This window comes from Dipodomys merriami, unplaced genomic scaffold (genome assembly GCF_024711535.1).
Source record: "Dipodomys merriami isolate MVZ:Mamm:240054 unplaced genomic scaffold, mDipMer1.0.p SCAF_3, whole genome shotgun sequence".
Classification (NCBI taxonomy): domain Eukaryota; kingdom Metazoa; phylum Chordata; class Mammalia; order Rodentia; family Heteromyidae; genus Dipodomys; species Dipodomys merriami.
In genome coordinates, this window is record NW_027204492.1 from 68,031,953 (window position 1) to 68,054,399 (window position 22,447).

Sequence of the window (22,447 nt, forward strand, 5' to 3'; positions counted from 1 at the left end):
TTGTCTTGTAAGTTTGTCTATTTTGGGGAAAGTAAGGGAAGCACAGATTTGTGGGACAAAGAAATAGTGGGAACTAATTCAGCAGTGATACTCACTAGACTATATTGAAAATGAATCTATACAACTTTGAGGGGAGGGGTTTGAGAGGGAAAAATTGGGATAAAATAAGGGAAGAGATTACACTGTTCAAAAAGAAAGACATGTACTCAGCACCTGTAACCACTCTGTACATAACCTTTACAATAAAAATAAATTAATAAAATAAAATATACATATATGTATATATAAAATGGAATTCTATAATGTTCACTCCCTCTCACTATCTCCTTTCCCACTCTCATCTATCATTCCCACCAAATAGTTCCTTTCTTATAATCATATCATATTGTTAATTTTTTTGGTCTAGATTTTCCACAGGAGTAAATACATGTGATATTTGTCTCTCTGAGCTTGGCTATCTTATTTAATATTAATTTTCATGAAAATGATATATTTTTATTCTACTTTATTGGTCAATAGTCCACTGTGTATAGATTTCACATTCTCTTTACTTAGTCATAAGTAGTTGAACACCTAGGATTATCCCATACTTTGGCTATTGTAAGTAGTTTTGCTATACATATGAGTATTCAAGTATCTTTATTATACATTAACCTACAGTCATTTGAATATATGCCCAAGAGTGTTATAACAGGATTACATGGTACATCTATTTTTAGTTTTCTGAGGAACCTCCATACATATTTCCTTAGTGAGTGGTTGGACTAATTTATATTTCCACCAGCAATGTATATGAATTTCTCTTTCTGTGTGTGTGTGCCAGTCCTAAGGCTTGCACTCAGGGCCTGGGCACTGTCCCTGAACTGTTTTTGCTCAAGGCTAATATTCTACCTTGAGACACAGCTCCATTTCTGGGATTTTATGTAGTTAATTAGAGATAAGAGTCTGACTGGCTGTCTTGCTTAGGCTGGCTTCAAACTATGATCCTCAGATCTCAGCCTTCTGAGTAGCTCGGATTATAGGCATGAGCCACCACCACCTAGCTTATATATGTATATCCTTGTTCTCACATCCTTGCCAATATTTGTTGCTGTTTGTTCTCTTGATGATTGTCATTCTAACTGGGGAAGAGGGAACATCAGTGTTGTTTTGATTTGCATTTCTTTTATGACTAAGAATATTGTACATTTCTTCTTGTGGTTTTGGGGCATTTTCTTTTGCAATCTATCAGATTTATTTGCTCATGTATTAATTAGAGATTACTTGTTTTGTTTAATTTTTGAGTTCTTTATGTATGTATTCATAAAGCAAGAGTTGATAGAAGTGAAAAAGGAAAAGAAAAACATCACAATAATACATGGGTTGTCATCATTCTATTCTTAGCAAGTTATGGAATAACTAGATAGAATGTCAACAAAGTTATGAACTAACAGTGCCTAATTAATGTATACAGGGCATTCAAACTAATGACAGCAGAATATATGTTTTACAAAAAGTGCTTATGCAAGCTGGGAGTTGTTATACAAGCTTGTAATCCTGGCATTTTGGACACAGACATTGAAGGCCATGATAATGACCAATCCAAGACACTATGTTGAAAGTGAACTTTACAACTTTGCAGGGGGCATGGTGGGGAGTTGGGGAGGTAAGGAGGGAAGGGATGGCAGGGGAAATACAAAGAGGAGGAAACAATGCTTGATAGGAAATGTACTCATTACCTTACTCATGTAACTGTAACCCCTCTGTACAGTATTTTTACAATAAAATACATAGGAAAAAAATAAAAGACCAATGTAAGAACAAAATTTCCTCATTTCAACCCATGACTGGTTGCATTGGATCATTCCTGTTTTCCCAAGCTATGTGCGAATCACATAAGCAGACAGAAATAATATCACAGTTCAGGATGGGCCGGGCATATAGCAAAGGCCTATCTTGAAAATAACCAATCCAAGACAAGGCTGATGGAATGTCTCAAATGGTACAGTACCTGCCTGATAAGGATGAAGTCTTGAGTTCAATCCCAGTACCATTAAAGAAAAGTACTCATACAGTCTACCAAGATAGATCATAGCCTGTTCAATAAAAGAGACATTAACAAACTCCAAAAGAATATAACTGATCCATTTTAACTGTTGGTGTACACTAGCTCAGGGGAGGCATAATCTGGGCTCATAACTCAAAGGTCCTTGTAAATCATTCTGTGATAATTGAACTTATTCTTAATGGCAGTGAGAAGAGGTAAAGATAATGGACCGTATATGTGAGGTATTCATACAAAAATCTCACAGATCCTGAAACCTGATATATACTTTCATAGTTCATTGTCCAAGTAAATTATGCTGATGTATCACCCAAGTACCACGGTTGTAGTAGATGGGTGAGTGTCTTGGTTTCCTGGACCATTTATTTAAAAGTTTACTATTATTTGCATGTCGAGGATTTTCAAAGAAGTAGTAATCATACCAACAGTAGTCCTTTAGACATTATGTTCTGGACAGGGGACTGAAAGACCCAGGGACATAGAAAGCATTTTCATCATTTTGAATTTAAGAACGTAGGTATAAAAAACCAAGGAGTTTCTGAGAAGGAATCAGTTTGCCTCATGGAAGTCTTCAAATTCAAGATCTTAGTTTTCAGGCTTGTGATGTGTGTATAAACAGAATGAGATCCAGATAAAGGATTTTATATCTCTAAGAGAACTACAGAAATGACTGGACATTTGCTAAAGTAATTGTAAAGATCCTGAACTGAAAACAGGCTAAACGAAAACTTTTCCCTTATCAACCTTGGGAATGGCCCCTCACATTTTCAAGGATAGAGTATAAGATCATATAAACAAGATGAAATTCAGACTCAAGATTTTTTCTATAAATAGGTGCTCATGTGTGAGCTTGTATGTGCACATGTATCATTACCATCAACCCGAATATCAATGACAATACCAACAGTACACCAACCAGAATACCAACAATTTAGGAGGTGTACCATTTGTGAGATAGCACTTAGGCTCCATAGAGTGACTCCTGGCAGGATACCAGTAAGAGAAAACGTGTCAGAATATTAAGTATCCAAAGACACTTGTAGAAACATATCAGTTGGTGATCTGATAAGAAAAGGCCAAGGGCACTGGTATAGTAGGATAGAATAAATGCTCTTTTAAGTCTATGTGAAGCAAAGTATAAACAGACACAGAGTGCATTCTGGACAAGAGGAAGTAGGTGATGTTTTCCTGATAAGTATCATGAGAATATGGCAGAGTATGGAAAAAAGGGATATATTTTTAAAAAATAAATGTGACTACATAAAAAAAATCTCAGACGACTTGGAATTGAGTCCTCTGAGCATGTTCCTCAGTCAGAGATAATCTACATTTTCAAGTTCTGACTCCTTAAAAAGAGACTAACACATCTACAAAGCAAAGATATAGTAAGAATGATGGAAGGCGTGACATTGATCAAGATGTGTTTTTATCATAAACTACTTGGTTGAATGGCAACTCCTTTGCACAACTACTTAAAGATAATAAAAATATTTTTATAAAGAAAAAAGGAGATGTGATAATGAGGATTTTTTACATTATCCAGATATGCTGGGAGCCTTAGTTATCTAAAACTAGAATAATCAACAGATCCATGCTTGTCAAATGACATTTTCATTTCCAAGAAGGTAAGGGACATAATTCATTATTTTGTTCATTAATTTATCCAAGTAAGAAATAGTTATTGATTATTTTAAAACTTCAGAACTGAGCCAAGTTTCAAAATTTCTCTCTCATGCCTCATATATTCTTGTGGGAGAAACCAGATAGTAAAACTTTATATGAAATTTCAAAAAATCCTGAATATCCAAAGTAATCTTGAGCAAAGAGAATAAAGCTTTGGGCAGCATACTGCCTGATTTCAAAACATCCCACAAGGAGACAGTAATGAAAATATTACAATACTTCCATAAAAGAGATATATACCAAAAAAGAAAGAAGAGAATAGATATTCCAGAAATAAATTCTCACATTTACATTCAATTGATGTTTGATAAAAGTACAAGTAAAACTGGATGTCCACATAAATAGGAATGAGAAAGGAGAGAGGGGGAGAGAGCATGCAGTAAGTGCAAAAACTGGAAGGAAACAAGGAGTCTAGTGGTTTTCTGCAATGGATAAATAAAATATCAGTACCATTGGAAGAAAATTGGTAAGGAGAAGAATGATAATAAATGAGATTGAAGAGTAAATGGGGGTCCACATTGCACAATGGTTTGTATTTTGTTCCTAATATTATAAAAAGTCATAATTCAGTTGTGACTAAGAAAGATAAATGATATTATTTACACTTTTTGGGGTTTATTCTGACTTGCTTGTGGAAAATGGGGAAAAATGCAAAAGGTAGAGGTCCAGTAAATTGCTATTGTAGTGATCTAGATGAAAGGTAACAGTGATTTAGAGCATGGCGGTGTCTGAAAATTGAGAGAAGTAAATTGATTCTGGATATGTTCCAGAGGCAGGCAACAAAACTTGGTGGTGGATATAAAGGAGAGTTGATAAAGCTATTCCCTCTTAACTCAGGAACAAGACAAAGATGTCCACTCTCTCCACTTCTCTTCAATCTAGTATTGGAATGCTTAGCTACAGCAATAAGACAAGATACAAACATAAAGGGGATCCAAATAGGGAAAGAAGAAATAAAACTCTCCCTCTTTGCAGATGACATGATCTTGTATTTAAAGAATCCCATAGGCTCCACTCCCAAATTACTCAAGCTGATTCAAAACTTTGCTAAAGTAGCAGGGTATAAAATTAACCCCCCCAAATCAATGGCTTTTCTGTATGCCAACAATGAGAAAAGGGTGGCTGAAATTAGGAAAGCAACTCCATTTGTAATAGCCCCACAAAAAATAAAATACCTAGGAATTAACTTAACCAAAGAAGTGAAGGACCTCTATGATAAAAACTTTAAAATGTTGAAAAAGGAAATCAAAACAGAACTTAGAAAATGGCAAAACCTCCCATGCTCCTGGATTGGAAAGATTAACATTGTGAAAATGGCAATACTTCCCAAGGCTATCTACAAATTCAATGCGATACCTATCAAAATTCCAACCTCATTCTTCAAGGAAATAGAAGAGGCAATCCAAAAATTCATATGGAACAATAAAAGACCCTGAATAGCAAAAACTCTCCTCAACGGAAAGAACACTGCTGGAGGAATATCAATACCAAATTTCAAACTCTACTATAAAGCCACAGTAATCAAAACAGCTTGGTACTGGCGTAAGAACAGACCGCAGGACCAATGGAATAGAATTGAAAACACAGAAATGAATCTACAGACCTACAGCCATCTAATCTTCGATAAGGGAGCTAAAACAATAGAATGGAAGAAAGACAGCCTCTTCAGTAAATGGTGCTGGCAAAATTGGTTAAATACTTGTAGAAAACTAAAGCTAGATCCTTATATATCACCTTGCACCAGAATCAATTCCAAATGGATCAAAGACCTCAGAGTCAAAGCAGACACTCTGAAAACATTACAGGATGGAATAGGAGAAACCCTAGGTCTCCTTGGTGCAGGCTGAAATTTTCTTAATAAAGACCCGGAAACTCAACAAATCAAAGAAAGGTTGGACAAATGGGATTGCATGAAGTTGCAGAGCTTCTACATGGCAAAGGACATAGCTAGCAAGATCAATAGAAAGCCCATGGATTGGGAGAAGATCTTTACTAGCCATACAACTGACAAGGGTCTCATATCTAAAATATACTTGGAACTCAAAAAATTAAATCCCCCAACAACAAATCCTCAAAGAAACAACTGCCCAATAAATAAGTGGGCTAAAGACTTAAAGAGAAACTTCTCTGAAGAAGAAAGAAGGATGGCCAATAGACACATGAAGAAATGCTCAACCTCCCTAGCCATAAAAGAAATGCAAATCAAAGCAACATTGAGATATCACCTCACTCCAGTTAGAATGGCAAAAATCAAGAACTCTAACAACAACAGATGCTGGAGGGGATGTGGACAGAAGGGAACCTTACTGCATTGTTGGTGGGAGTGTAAACTTGTTCAATCACTTTGGAAAGTAGTATGGAGGTTCCTCAAAAGACTTCACATAGATCTCCCCTATGACCCAGCAATCCCACTTTTGGGCATTTACCCAAATGTTTACAAACAAGACCACACTAAAGCTACCAGCACAACTATGTTTATTGCAGCATTATTTACCATAGCTAAGATATGGAACCAACCCAGATGCCCCTCAGTAGATGAATGGATCAAGAAAATGTGGTTTATATACACAATGGAATTCTATGCCTCCATCAGAAAGAATGACATTGCCCCATTTGTTAGGAAATGGAAAGACTTGGAAAAAATTATATTAAGTGAAGTAAGCCAAGCCCAAAGAAACATAGGTCCCATGGTTTCCCTTATTTGCAATATCTAGTATATGTATGAGTCAAGCAGAAAAGGTCAGATAATGTGATGTTAGGAAAATGAACCCTTAGATATGTATTTTCATATTTTTTTCTTTCATGCATTTGTTTCTAACGTATTTATAAGAGTATTTCTTTGTTGCTTTGTATGTCCCTCCCCCACAGTATAACCCCTGCTTTCACTATATTTGATGTCGGTATAATTTGTGGAGGACATAGGGAAAAACAAGTCGTTTAAGGATACAGGTGGACTTGTTGCAACAATAAGAAGTACAAGTTGTCATGTCGAAAATAAACTTTACAACTTTGGTGCGTGGGGGGGGAGGATTGGGTGGGGGGGGTGGAGGGAGGCTGGGAAGGGATGTGAAGGGTAAACAAAGGAGGAGGCTGCAATGCTTGATAAGAAATGTACTCATTATCTTGCCCATGTAATTGTAACCCCTCTGTACAGTATGTTCACAAAAAATTAAAATTAAAATGAAAAAAATAAAACCAACAAGTTCTTGGAAATAAGGTATTCTGGATGAGAGAAATAAAGACAGTTATTGTACATCAAGGCTATTATGGCTAGTGATGTTCCTGAAAAAATGTAAAGGAATGGGTTTGAATGCTATTACCACAAAACTATGTCTTAAAAAAAATAAAAAATAAAGGAGAGTTGACATCTGTGGTTTGTGCTTGAGTACTAAAAGCACCCTCTGCTCTCAATTTAACTTGGATAAGACAGAAAGACTGACTGTTAAGGTATAAATGATAGAAAACAAGAGAAAATCTGACTATCTTATCTCTTGAGATCCAAGGAACAGGATGGTGATGGCTCTGGTGGTAATAATGATGATAGTGTCACTCTTGTTAGTGGTGGTGAAATAACTCTGGCTACACAAGCCTCTAGCTTATTTCCTAGTCCTAGGCTTCTTTCTTCTAAGCCTTTCTTCTATCCTTTTCCCTGCTCGTTTCCAAGAGGAAATTTGTCTTACTCTCTTCCTGGATTTCTATCTATTGTTTTTCTTTTTATGCTGGCACTGAGCCTAGAACTCAGGGCCTATGTGCTGCCCTTTAGCTCTTTAACTCAAGGTTTGTGCTCTGCCACTTTTACCACAACCCCATTTCCAGTTTTTTTGGTATTAATTGGAGATAATACTCTCTTGGATTTTTCTGCCCAGGCCACCTTTGAACCATGATCTTCAGAACTAGCCTCCTGGACAGCTAGGATTACAGGCATGAGCCATTGGTACCCAGCATGGATCTCTCTATGTTTCTAAGATAAATCACAAGGTAGAAAGGAATGTATTACACATCAAACTTTCCTGCTGTTTTAATCTACCTACACCTACACAAATATCAGGTCTTCATTGACATGCAGGTTGGAGCTGTGATACTATGGCCACGCCTTCCCTTCTCCAGTTCTGTTCCAAAAAGATGGGAAGCCACTAGAAAAGGTGCTCAGCAAATTTCCATATGTCCTCAAGGCAAATGTTACACATTTTTGTAACTTCAAGATGCATCAATAATAAATGACTCTTGGTAGCATAAAGAATGATTTGCATACTTACTTTCCTTAGTGATGTTGTATAACACACACAGATGGAGGCCCTATGAGTCAGGCAAAACAAAATAATCTCAAAGGGATGCATTAATTTCCTTCCATTTAAAGGCAAGGCAACATCTGCATACTCCATTCAACTGTTCTGAGAGCAAGCTGAGACCTCATGGCTTACCTGTGCCAGATAGTTTCATTGAGCTAGAAGAGGGAAGACACTGGGCAATGGATTATATGAAAATCCATTCAACTTTGAAGAGTAATGCTGGATTCTGAGCTATGCCATACTCCGGGGAGAACCCAACTTGCTGCACCTGCTGCAGTTGTTCTCATATAGCCTCTGTTCCAGCAATCCATGAACATTTTTGTGTTCTGTGAATGTATCATTTTAATAAAGACTAACATTATGATTGTTGCTTGTGTATTTGACACTATTATAAAACCTGACCTACACTATTTCACTTAATGTTCAGAATACTTTAATAATTGATAAGTTGGGGTTTATTATCTTTATTTTGATAAGCAAGGCACAACAACTTCAGAATAAAGTGATCTACTCAAGAAAATGAATACAAAGTAAAGGTTATTTGTGTTTAGAACCCATTTTGTGATGTCTCTCATGAGCAACTTTTCCATCTTTATGTATTCTTACAGTCAATTTCCTCTACTTAGGAAATGCTTCCATCTCATGTCTACTTAGAAACCTCCTAGTCAAGACCCAATCTCATTATTCTACCTCTATGTCTCCAAGGTAGAAATTGTTTTCTGGAGGCATTGAAATTTGGCTATTCCCTACTTTGTTAGCTTCTTGACTATGGCTCTTGCCATAGTCATAGAACTGAAAACAGTTGCTCAGAAAATGACTAATCAATAAAAGGAGGAATAAACAAATTATAGACTGATACTTAACTCAATGTTCTGCTAAACCCATAAAGGCAAATGCAGGTCTGGACCTTGTTTATGAAAAGAAGTGAACTGAAGGAAGAAATTAATCCCTTCAGTAAGAACTACTTTGTTTCCTCAGCATTCACTTCAGTACCTTTTTGTCCTGTTAGCTAAGCAGCAATAGGGAAGGTTAGTAAGCTGCATGTAGGATGGTAAAAATATCTTAAATCATTTGCTTTGATAATGGAGAGATGGACTCTGGTTTTTCTGGAAGAACAAGGGATGAGTTGGTGTGGGGAGCGGGATTAAAACAGTGAGAGTGAAGCTGAGCACTGGTGGCTCATGCCTGTAATCCTAGCTACTCAGAAAGATGAGATCTGAGGATCACAGTTCAAAGCCAGCCCATGCAGGAAAGTCCATGAGACTCTTAACTCCAATGAATTACAGAAAAAGCTGGAAGTGGTGCTGTGATTAGAAGTAAGAAAACAGTTTGAGGATCAAACTGTTTGAGGATCTAGTCAGCTGCATTACTCCCACTGGTAACAAAGCTGAGAAGATAAACAGATGGTAGTTCAGATGAACTTTTGGATGCTAGTTGTCTTGAAGTCTTAAAGAGGAGCTCAGAAATAATTTAAGCATTATCCTGTAGCATTCCCACAACTAACCCTGGAATCAAGTTTACCTCCTTCTTGGTATAGAAACCTTGGAAATGTCAAGTGATTATTCTGTTAAGACTAGCCTGTTAAATCAGGCACCAGTGTCTCACACCTTTAAGTCTAGCTACTCAAGAGCCTGAGATATGAGGAACATGCTTTGAAGTCAGCCTGGACAGTAAAGTCCATGGGATTCTTATCTCCACTTAACCACAAAAAAGACAGAAGTGGAGCTGTGGTTCAAGTGGTAGTGCACCAGTCTTGAGAAAAAATATCTAAGGGATAATGCCTAGGACCTGGGTTCAAGCCCCAGTAATGGCACACACAAAAAAGTCTGACCTCTAAAGACTGGCCCTTTTGCTCCAGCTCAGCTGTGTCAAGGCCATTGTTGCTTAAAAAGCTTCCTCTCTTGAGAGGAAAACAGCCACATTCTATTATGTTGCCTTATATCTATGGTATGCTAAGGCTGGCTGGTACTAAATTGTTAGCACTGTTTGTGTACATCTCTTTGCAACTCTGTGCTCAATAACTTCACTTTGCTAGCTTGAAATTGGCCATGAAGGGAATATTTACCTCCTGGATAATGACAAACACAAATCAGGACTTAAAATTCCCCCCCCCCCGAAATCTGGTTATGAAACATTTACCACTACACCGTTGCTTATAGACAGAATGAAGATGGGTAGATAAAAATCAGACTTCTGATAGACACATTGGGAAGGACTTTTTTTAGTTCAGAGAAAATACAAACATGGACAGAGCAATATGTTTCACATTGATAAAAATGCTGAAATTATTTTGTAATAATCTAAATGAAAAATTGAAAGATATAAGCAATAAAATGCTCACTGCACCATTGTCTGTAACTGAGAAAATGTAAGTCTAGTCTAAATGATCAGCAATTGGATAACAAGTAAATTATACTCCAATCTGTCAATGAATTATTATGCAACGATTAAGTATAACTATAATTCTGTTAAAAATGTGGAAAATACTTATGTTAACTTAAGTGGAAAAGCAGGAAACACAAATTGTCTGTAGAATGTGATTACTATGTTGGAAAAGCTCTACTATAAGGCAAAAATTGGAAGGGAAAATTTCAGGACAACATTCTTGTCTCTAGCCCAGAGTAGCTAGATGGTCTCTATATATCATTCCTCAATTGCACAGAGTATGACAGCAATGGAAGCGCCAGAGAACAAAAAATAAACAGTATTTGTTGAAGGAATTATTTTAGGTTGGTGGGATAATGATAATTTGGTTTTCTTCTGTAAAAATTCTAGGAATGTTGTTGACACTGTTTTTCTTTTCTGAAACTTTGAACAATAAGTTTATTTGAAAGTGAAAACAAAGTCATGTCAGAAAGGAAAGTAAAAAGGTACTCTATAGCGGGACAGCAGCCTCAAGGGCAGTTTTATAATCCAGCAGGACTCGTCCTGTGTCTCTTCCCCTGGGATATGTGCTGATTGCATGAAAGCTTTTGCCTGCACTATCATGGCTCAACTGGTTGAGTGGACGCTCAGAGCATCATGGGAAGAGGAAACATTTGTGCAATAACTCACAGAATTATGGGAAGGAAAAGCATTTGAACCTGAGCCTGAGGAGCTATGGGAACAAGAAGTGCCAAGATAGGACACACGTTATTTGGCACTTGTTATGTCTACCACTTTTTATCTCTCCCTACCTAATTGTTCCCCTTTCTCCTTTCTTTCCTCCTTTTTGGATATAAACCCTAACTGCTATTAGAGAATAGGGGCAATGACCTCTGTGGGCTACTTTTGCTGAGAGAGAGCAAACAGGGCTACAACTGTTTGGGATCCTTCAGAAAGGGAATTTTGGTCCCTGTATTCTCAACCTGCTTGTTAAGTTTGTTTTTATTTCTAGCATGGAGTCCATCACACTAAACAATGGCCATATGAAGCAGCCTTATACAAACTGCCTTTTGGAGTTTTACCATGGTCCCCTGGGACATTGCACAAACTATATCCCTTCTGCCTAAAAGATATACTTTTGTTAATATGGAAAGTGAAAGAAAAAAGCCAAGTTAGAGAATAGAAAGTAAAGATGTTCCAAGGGATCCAGAGGCTGTGAGAAATAGCCATCAGGCCTATACAGTTGAAAATGACCCAGAATAAGACCAAAAAGGAAGTATCTAAAATTCTTACAGTAAAGATGACTTCCAGGGAAGCTCATTGTCAAGCCCAGATTGAGGAGTTGGAAACAAAGCTATAAAGAGATGACTGGGTAAATATGATTGAGTGTGAAAAGGAATATAGGGTTTCTAAAATAGCCTCTAGAAACTGATGTTTGCATCTAGCTGAGATGGACTAAACTTCCAGGTTTTCTTCAGATTGGTTGGCAAGAAGATTGTAGATTGACAGAAAGAATGTAGATTTGCAGCTTGGTAACGATTAGACCTTCTATTGGACAATGTAGTATGTTAACACTCAATGTTTATGAAATCCCGGACAGCATACAGGATACTAGAGGCAAGGCAATAAACAGAGAAAGGTACACATAGGTGTGATGTGCTAAGTGTTTTCCTGGATTCTTAGGAAGATAGGAGCTCCCTTTCATTGTCTCTTTTCCTGTAGACAGTGTTTAGCTATCAGTGCCAGAACCACTTCTGCACAACTCCATGATTAAGGCTCACTCTTCCAGACCAAGTCATGAGTAAAAAGATAAAAGAATGAAAATTGCGTCTTAATGGATTCTTTCTTTCAGTATTACTCCCTGCTACAATCTCTCTGCAGTAAGGAGTTTTTACATTCCTCGAGTTTAAAGTTGTAGTTTATGGGGTAAATAGGATGCAGTGAACATGGTACAGGTTGATTAGCATCAGAAGCATACCACGTATTTTCATGCTCAAGAAAATTTCTTGAAGTAAGGCCTAATGAGTGGTGAAAGTTGGGAAACAGCATAATCAACTCAGAAAACATTTACCTATTACCTAGTAGCTGAAAGCATACAGAATGAAAACAACTTCATTATATCATTGGTTAGTTATATTTTAAAAAGGTGTCAAATTACTCTCCTCAACTTCCCATCTTAAGAAAATGGAAAGGAGAGAGACCGGGGAAAGTTGGTGGAGGAGAGATGGAGGCTAAACAAGCTCTCGCATAGAAAGCAGTTTCAGAGTTCCAGTGAACAGTCCTAGGCTAGAGAATCACAGTACAGAGAGTTTGGCCAAAGAGGGAAAATCCAGGCAGTTTGGTCAAGGACACATATCTGAACACTTGCTGGTAGCTGCACAGAAAGTCTGAGACAAAGGTGCCAGATGCAGCATGGAAATGAATTCTACTTACTACCAGCAAGAACTGACAAGGAGCAGAATGAAGATCCTGATGATTGCAGACCAGGGACGGCCCAAGAACCAAGAGTCTGGAGTGAGTAGAACCCTGACATCCTCACTCCTCACAAAGCCGCCATGGGAAGGCAGCTCCTCCCCCACCACCTGAGAAGATCTCCATCTTTGATACTGACAAAAGGCCAGGCCCAACAGCTAGCTTCAACCCAGACCTTGGAAGGAAATATTTAGAGCCGTTAGCAGGTCACAGGAACCGGACCTGACCTGCCAGGCTCAGGTCCACCCAGGGGAAAGTCACACCACCAAGGCTCCACCCCGAGAGGAGTGACTTTCGTCACTGGGCAAACAGAGCCAGAGGCTGCCCCTCCCTACAGCAGCCTAGACAAACAATTGAAACTAGTAAACATAAACTTTGAGAATGGACTCTGTGAGTATCTCAGGAGCTACTGATCACTGAAAGGCCTCAATCCTGCCCAGAACCTAGCCTCATCACAACATCTCCAAAGTTGAGGAAACAGCCATCTCCCTCTTTTGTGATACTCAAAGCAGACCTCCCTCCCACTGAACTAGCCTGAGAGGAGGATCTGAGAGGCAGACCTCTTTGCCTGCTCAAACAAACTGACTTAAGAAACCAGTCAAGCCACAGGAAAACCGAACACCACAAGCAGACCAGAGACTCCACCAAGGGACTGGTTACATACACAGGGGAGACAAAAGATCTTCCTTCTTCACCAAAAAAAAAAATTAAAGAACTTTTTTCTACCTGTTTTTTTATTACTATTTTTTAATTGGTTTCTATTTTTTTTCTTTCATAATTTTCATTTAAGGAGTGTATGTGTGTGTGTTCTTTTTAACAAAAATCTCTTTTGACCTTTTGGTCCTTTCCTTTTCCTTTTTCTTTTTTTTTTCTTTTTTGCATGACTGAATTGTTGTTCTGCTCATCCCCATATATCGTCATGGATTATTAGACCTTATCCCTCATTGTGTACATACTTAATCCAGAAACTTATTAACCAATTCAAAAGTTCTTAGGCTTAACTTCTTTAATAGTAGTATTATTTTTTATACCTATATAACTTTCAAGTATTCCAATTCTAAGAATTTTTATTTTTAATTTAAAAATTTTTCCTTTTTATCTTTCCCCTCCTCTCATCCTATCATTTTCTTCTCTCAATATCATTTCTTTATAATTATATAATTTTAAGTGTTTCATATTTTAAATTTAATTTTTTTCCATTTTTTCTTGTTTTTTTTTTTTTTTTAAATCTCTCTCCTATCATTCTGTCCTATCCACTTCCCTCTCTGAGATTAGTACTTGGTTAAATTCACTCTCTTTTTACCTCTCCACATCCCTCTAATCATATTTTTCCCCACAATTCTCCTTAAATATAATAATTTCTGATTTGCTGAATCCCACTTGGATGTTCTTAGCCCATTAATCCATAGTTGATTGAAGTTGAATAGATTGTATCTATTGAACTAGATTGCAATTGCAGCCATTTTGACAGTGCAACTTCAGTACTCTGGTTGATGCTTGCCTTAAAATAGTGTTGTAGCACAAAATTGGTGTTACTTTCATATCAAATGGGCAGAACAACTGGGAGAAACACAAGAAAAATGACAAGTTCGGGTATCTCAGTTCCCACTCATGATAATAAGGTAACAGAAAAGTTAATGAATAATCCAGAGAAGAGTTCCCAAAAAGCTCTACAAATACTACTGGTAAATATGGTGAATGAAAAGATTTAAAAACTGCAAAGGATTCAGTACGAGCATGATAGAGAGTGAGACAAGGCAAACCAAAGATTACTACAGGAACTTCAAGAGCATGTTGAAGAGAACAAAAAATTACTGCAGAAATCTCGTGAGCATGAGGAAGGTACTCAAAGATTAATACAGGAATTGCATGAGTAGGCTGACAAAAGTCAAAGAAAGAAAGAGGAATTGCATGACCAGGCTGAGAACAGTCAAAGAGAAACACAGGAATTGTGTGAATGTGAGGAAGCTAATCAAAGTGTAATACAGGAATTGCGTGAGCAGGATGAGAATAGACAAAGATCAGTAGAGGCATTCATGGAATCCATAAACAGACAGTTGAAGGAATTCAGGGAGAACACAAAGGGAATGCTGAATGGAGCCAGTCAGAAGGAAAGGGAGTCCAAGGAAACCATAACAAATCAACTAAATGATTTGAGAGTAAACACTGAACACCAAATTATGGAAGTAAAGAAGTTCATACAAGATCCAAAACAAAGCTCCAACAAAGAATTTGAATCCATCAAAGCTGACCAATTAGAAGGAAAAGAAATAAAAAAACAAAGTAGAAAGTCTTGACAGTAAGTAGGACCATGCAGAAGATCAAATCTCGGGGATTGAAGACAGTCTAGATATTATAGAGAAAGAACATACAAATGTCCAAGACAAATCCAAGAAATATAATAGATTTATTCAACATTTAGAAGACACCATCAGAAGGCTTAATCTAAGGATAATGGGTATAGAGGAGCACCTAGAGACAGAAGTTAAAGGTCTAGGAAATTTGTTTAACAGGATCCTAGCAGAGAACTTCCCAAACATGCAAAAAGATAGGCCTATTCAGAAACAAGAAGCTTTTAGAACCTCAAATAGACCAGACCAGAACAGGGCTTCCCACTGTCACATTATAATCCGCACAGGATTAATTCAGACCAAGAAAAGGATCCTTAAAGCTGTCAAGGAGAAAGGATCAGTTGCCTACAAAGGGAGACCAATTAGAATCACCTCAGATTTCTCAGCAGAGACAATTAAAGCAAGAAGAGCCTGGAGTGATGTATGCCATGCTCTAAAGACAAACAACTATCAACCAAGAATACTGTACCCACCTAAACTCTCCTTCATAACTGAAGGTCAAATAAGAACCTTCCATAGCAAAGAAAAATGAAACAATATATCTCTACCAAACCCGCCCTACAAAAGATACTTAACAATGTCCTACACATAGAAAACCAACAAGAACACAATAAAGGCCAAGAAATTGCTCCCAAACTGAGAATCCAAGAACCATAGGAAGAACTCAGTTGTCCAGCTCCCAAGAATGTGGATAACATGGCAGGAACTACCAAACACCTCTTAGTCCTAACTCTCAACAATAATGGACTAAATTCTCCAATTATGTGACATAGACTATCTAGTTGGATTAAAAAGCAAGATCCTTCTATCTGCTGCCTTCAAGAGTCACACCTTCCCCATAAAAACAAACATATTCTGAAAGTGAAAGGCTAGAATAAAATCTACCAAGCAAACAGCCCCCATAAACAAACGGGAGTTGCAATACTAATATCAGATAAAATAGATTTCAAATTAAAATTAGTGAGAAGAGATAAAGAAGGTCGATACATTCTAATTAAGGGTTCTCTCCTTCAAGAAGATATTACAATTCTAAATAACTACTCACCAAACATGGGAGCACCCAAATTCAACCAAGAAACACTACATTCCCTCAAATCTTACACAGATCCAAAGACATTAATTGTTGGGGACTTTAACACACCACTGTCCCCACTAGATAGATCAACTTGGCAAAAACTCAACAGAGAAATTGCAGATCTAAACAACTGCATAGATCAACTAGATTAAACAGACATCTACTGAATATTTCACCCAGAAGCATAAGAATACACATTTTTCTCAGCAGCACATGGAACATTTTCCAAAATAGACCACATTTTAGGTCACAAAGCAAACGTCCAAATTCAGAAACAATGAAGTTATGCCCAGCATTCTCTCAGACCACAAGGGAATAAAATTAGAACTCAACACCAACAGCCACCAAAAAGAAAGCCCTGTAACACATGGAGACTGAACAACACACTGTTGAATTATCAGTGGGTCATAGAAGATATCAGAAAGGAAATTCAAATGTTCATGATATTCAACAAAAACTAATACACAAATTACCAGCTCCTTTGGGACACAGCAAAGGCAGTACTCAGAGGCAAGTTTATAGCTCTGAGTTCCTACCTCAACAAATTGGAGAGATCTGAAACCAACAATTTAATGAGACATCTGAACCTCCTTGAAAACGAACAGCAAGCGAAACCCAAATGCAGTAGATGGAAAGAACTAATTAAAATTTAATAAGAATTAAATGGTTTAGAATCCAAAAAAAGAGAAAGAATCAGCAAAACAAAGAGTTGGTTCTTTGAAAAAATTAACAAAACGGACAGACCCTTAGGAAATCTGATCAGAAAAAGAAGAGAGCACACACAAATAAATGAACTCAGAAACAACCAAGATCCAGAACATTATAAGGGAATACTTCTCAATACTTTATGCTAATAAGTTCAAAAATCTGGAAGGAATGGACCTTTTCCTAGCAAATATCGACACGCCAAAATTAAACCAAGATGAGTTAAACCAACTTAACCAGCCCATATCAAGCATTGAAACAGAAACAGAAATAAGAGACCTCCCATTGAAGAAAAGTCCAGGACCAGATAGAATTATAGCGGAATTCTACAGGGCCTTCACAGCAGAACTCACACCAATACTCCTTCAACTCTTCAATGAAATTGAAAGAGCAAGTTCACTAGCAAACTCTTTCTATGAAGCCATCATAACCCTCATCCCAAAACCAGGAAGGAACTCGTCAAAGAAAGTGAACTATAGACCCATTTCTTTGATGAATATGGATGCAAAATTTGTCAACAAAATTTTGGCCAATCAACGTCTTCAATTTATCCAAAGAATCTTACACTACAATCAAACAGGATTCATTTCAGGGATGCAAAGCTGGTTCAATATATCAATTAATATAATTCATCACCTAAACAAGAGCAAGGATAAGAACCACATGGTTATCTCAATAGATGAAGAAAAAGCATTTGACAAGATCCAACAGTGTTTCATGAAGAAGGATTTGGAAAAACTAGGAAGCCATGGAACATTCCTCAATACAATAAAGGCTGTGTATGACAAACTTACAGCCAGCATTATACTTAATGGTGTAAAACTAAAGCCATTCCCTGTAAACTCAGGAACCGGACAAGGATGTCCACTCTCTCTACTTCTCTTCAATTTAGTATTAGAATGACTAGCTACAACAATAAGACAAGATGCAAACATAAAAGGGATCCAAATAGGGAAAGAAGAAGTAAAACTCTCCCTCTTTGCAGATGACATGATCTTGTATTTAAAGAATCCTGTGGACATCATTTCCAAAGTTCTTGATCTAATTCAAAACTTTGGCAAAGTAGCAGGTTATAAAATTAACCCTCAAAAATCAATGGCTTTTCTGTATGACAACAATGAGAAGAGTATGGCTGAAATCAGGAAAGCAACTCCATTTGTAATAGTCCCACAAAAAATAAAATACCTAGGAATTAACTTAACCAAAGAAGTGAAGGACCTCTATGATGAAAACTTTAAAAACCTGAAAAAGGAAATCAAAACAGAGCTTAGAAAGTTGAAAACTCTCTCATGCTCCTGGATTAGAAGGATCAACATTGTCAAAATGGCAATATTTCCCAAGGCTATTTACAAATTGAATTCAATACCTACCAATATTCCAACCTCATTCTTCAAAGAAATAGAAGATTCAACCAAAAACTTCATGTGGAACAATAAAAGAGCTCGAATAGCAAAATCGATCCTTCACAGAAAGAACAGTGCTGGAGGAATATCAATACCAAATTTCAAACTCTACTACAAAGCCACAGTAATCAAAACAGCTTGGTCCTGGCACAAGAAGAGAACTCAGGACTAATGGAATAGAAATGAAGACCCAGAAATGAACCCACAGACCTATAGCCATCTAATCTTCCATAAGGGAGCTAAAAAAATAGAATGGAAGAAAGACAGCCTTTTCAGTAAATGGTGCTGACAAAATTGGTTAATCACTTGTACAAAACTAAAGCTAGATCCTTATATATCACCCTGCACCAGAATCAACTCCAAATGGATCAAAGACCTCGAAGTCAAAACAGACACCCTGACAACATTACAGGATGGAATAGGAGAAACCCTAGGTCATCTTGGCACAGGCCGAAATTTTCTTCATAGAGACCCAGAAACACAACAAATCAAAGGAAGATTGGACAAATGAGATTGTATGAAATTGCAGAACTTCTTCATGGCAAAGGACATAGCTAGCAATATCAATAGAAAGCCCAGGGACTCACTAGCAGTACAATGGACAAGGGTCTCATATCTAAAATATAACTAGAACTGAAAAAATTAAATCCCCCAACAACAAATCCTCAAAGAAACAACTGCCCGATAAATAATTGGGCTAAACAATTACAGAGAAACTTTTCTGAATAGGAAATCTGAATGGCCAAATACACAGGAAGAAATGCTCAACCTCCCTAGTCATAAAAGAAATGCAAATCAAAACAACATTGAGATACCACCTCACCCCAGTTAGAATGGTTAGAATCAAGAACTCTAATAATAACAGATGCTGGAGGGGATGTGGACAGAAGGGAACCTTACTCCATTGTTGGTGGGAGTGTAAACTTGTTCAACCACTTTGGAAAGTAGTATGGAGGTTCCTCAAAAGACTCCACATAGAGCTCCCCTATGACCCAGCAATCCCACTTTTGGGCATTTACCCAAATGATCACAAATAAGACCATTAGTAAGCTTCCTGGACAACTATATTTATTGCAGCATATTTCCTATAGCTAAGATATGGAACCAACCCAGATGCCCTTTTTAGATGAATGGATCAAGAAAATGTGGTATATATACACAATGGAATTCTATGCCTCCATCAGAAAGAATGACATTGCCCCATTTGTTAGGAAATGGAAAGGCTTTGAAAAAATTATATTTAGTGAAGTAAGCCAGGCCCAAAGAAACATAGGTCCCATGGTTTCCCTTATTTGCAATAAGTAGTATATATCTGAGACAAGCAGAAAAGGTAAGATAAGATGATGTTAGGCGAAATGAACTCCAAGATAGGACACAAGTGGGTTTTTCTTCCTTCCTATTGTTTCTAACCTATTTATAAGGTACTACGTGTTTTTTTTTCTTTGTATGTCCCTCCCCCACAGTATAACTCCTGTTTCACTGTATTTGATGTTGGTACAATTTGGGGATCAGAAGGAAAAAAAACAAATTGTTTACATATGTATACAGGTTGACACATTGCAACAATGTGATGTATAAGATGCTATGCTGAAAAATGAAGTTTATAATTTAGGCAAGGGGGGGAGGGAGGGCGGGGAATGTAGTTGTGGAGATGGGAGGGAAGGAATGGTAGGGGAAAAATTACGGAGCAGGCAACAATGCTTGATAAGAAATGTACTCATTACCTTGCTCATGTGACTGTAACCCCTCTATACAGTACATTCACAATAAAAAACTTATGAAAAAAGAGAAAATGGAAAGGGAAAAACAAATTAAACACTAAATAATCAGAAGAAAAATATCAATAAATACAAAGGCAAAAATCACTGAAGCTGTAAAATAAGAACTTATGATTAATAAAAGAAATCCTGATCAAAAGAAGGGAATATGAACAACTTTTTGCTCACAAGGTCAACAACTTAAAGTAGAACTACAGATTAAAAAATAGAATCTAACAAAGATTAATAAAAATAATTACATAGCTTGAATAGTCATACATTTATTAAAGTGTTTAGAATATTTTCAGAGGAAACACTCCAAGTGTAGCTGGTTTATATGGTGAAATCCACTAAAAATTATGAAGCAAAGTACTGATTTACATCATGTGTTTGGGAAGATATTTAATAAGGTAATTGTTAGCCTGATGCACAAACCTGCCAAAAACATTAACACGAAAGAAAACTATAGCTCAAAATCTATCATGAGCATCGAGAAAATCCTCAACCAAATACAATCAAATAAAACCCAATCCTTATAAAAATAATACCGTGATGCCAAGTGGGATTAATTTTTGCAATGAAATATCTAGTTGAAAAACCAAGGTTTCAATATATTTATTTCACGATGTCAATAAAATGATAAATACTATTATCTCAAAGAGATGTAGAGAAAAACATTTGACAAAATTAACACGCATTCATAATAAAAACTCTAAGCCAAGGAAGAATAGGAATAATTTGATCAGATAATGGGTATCTATAAAACACAGAAAGGAAATAAAGAAAAATATTTTCTCTATTTTCAGACATCATGATTGTCTACATATTAACCTCTGAGGAACACAGGGCCAATATTAAAAATTAATTACACATTTATATGCTATCAATGAATAATTAGAAATAGAAATTTAAAAGCTTTACAATGTATGATAACACTAAAAGCATTAAATAGCTAAATATGTGTGAATATTCTAAAAATTACAAAATACTTTCAATAAATAAAAGAATTGTTCAAATTAATAGACATGAAATTAACCTTAAAATTTTTTTATAATTGGTGAAAAACATATCTTTATTTTAAAAGCTATCATTTCACTTATTTATTGTTCATTATTTTATTTTATTGTAAAAGTGTTGTACAGAGGGTTTACAGTTACATAAGTAAGGTTATGAGTACATTTCTTGTCAAACATTATTATCTACTCTGTTTTTCCATTATTCCTTCCCATCCCCATTCCCCCAATATAAATCCTTCCAAAACTAATCTATAGATTTAATAAATGTTTTACTCTAAAATCCAGCAGAATTTTTTAGCCTATCATTGGCTGCTTCCAAATTCCGTATATAAACTAGAAGAAATCTGGATATAAACTAGAAGAAATCAAATGCAGCAAGCAATCTCTGTCTCTGTCTCTGTCTCTGTCTCTCCCTCATAGTGATCAGGGCAGTCACAGGGGCTGTCAGTCACAAAGTTCTCCCTCTCTCTGCAATCAGAGTGCATTCTTGTTCTCATCTAAGGATCGGGTAACTTGAAGGGATGAGTGGGTTAGAAGAGATGGGGAAGAATGATGGAAGGATTGGTATTGATGAAGATACATTATACTCATAAACTGGCATGTTGAATTGAAACCTCTTTGTACAACTACTTTAAAGGTAATAAAAATATTAACATTTCAATTTCAAAGAAAAAGAAATTGTGGCATATGGAGTATCATTTACCTATGAAGAAAAATAAAATCATTCATTTTGCATAATTTTCACAATTTGCATATATGGAACTGGAAAGTATCATAGCAAACAAAATAATAGAAACAGAAAGGCAAATAGTGTAGGCTTTATAATATATGCAAAAAAACAAGTAAAATGATCCAAAATTTGTACCTACAAATAATTAACAAAAAAGAAAATAGCAAGTTAGAATATGGCATGCAAATCATGCTGCTTGCAGATAATATTATTTTATATGGAAAATCCTCAGAAATCCCCCCAAAATTTGAACTAATAAATGTGATTATTCAAATGACACAAAACTTTAGTCATCTAAGGAGAAATAAATTCCACTCAGCAAGTAGGAGGTTTTAAGAATATATTGTGTACTTGAATATTGTAAAAAGAATTATTATTTTGTAGTGGGGCTTTGGGGTTTGAACCTAGGATCTCCCACTTCCAAGATTAGTTTGATACTGCTTAGCCATGCCTCTAGCTTCTTGTTGTCAACTAACTTGGCTTAACCATTCTGCAATATTTATGCTCATCAAAAAGTCGTGCTGTACATTAGAAATACATATTTTAGCTTTCAATTAA

The 22,447-nt window shown here is 36.5% G+C and overlaps 1 protein-coding gene across 1 annotated transcript in view; it reads left to right on the forward strand.

Moving 5' to 3' along the window:
• The first annotated feature begins 12,792 nt into the window (after window positions 1–12,792).
• LOC138839843 (uncharacterized) overlaps window positions 12,793–22,447 on the forward strand; it is a 105,130-nt gene continuing 95,475 nt past the window's right edge. Inside the window, exons 1-2 of the mRNA XM_070039356.1 lie at window positions 12,793–12,894; window positions 17,137–17,820. Of these exons, the coding sequence (XP_069895457.1) occupies window positions 12,793–12,894; window positions 17,137–17,820 (786 nt within the window). The remainder of the gene's footprint in view (window positions 12,895–17,136; window positions 17,821–22,447) is intronic.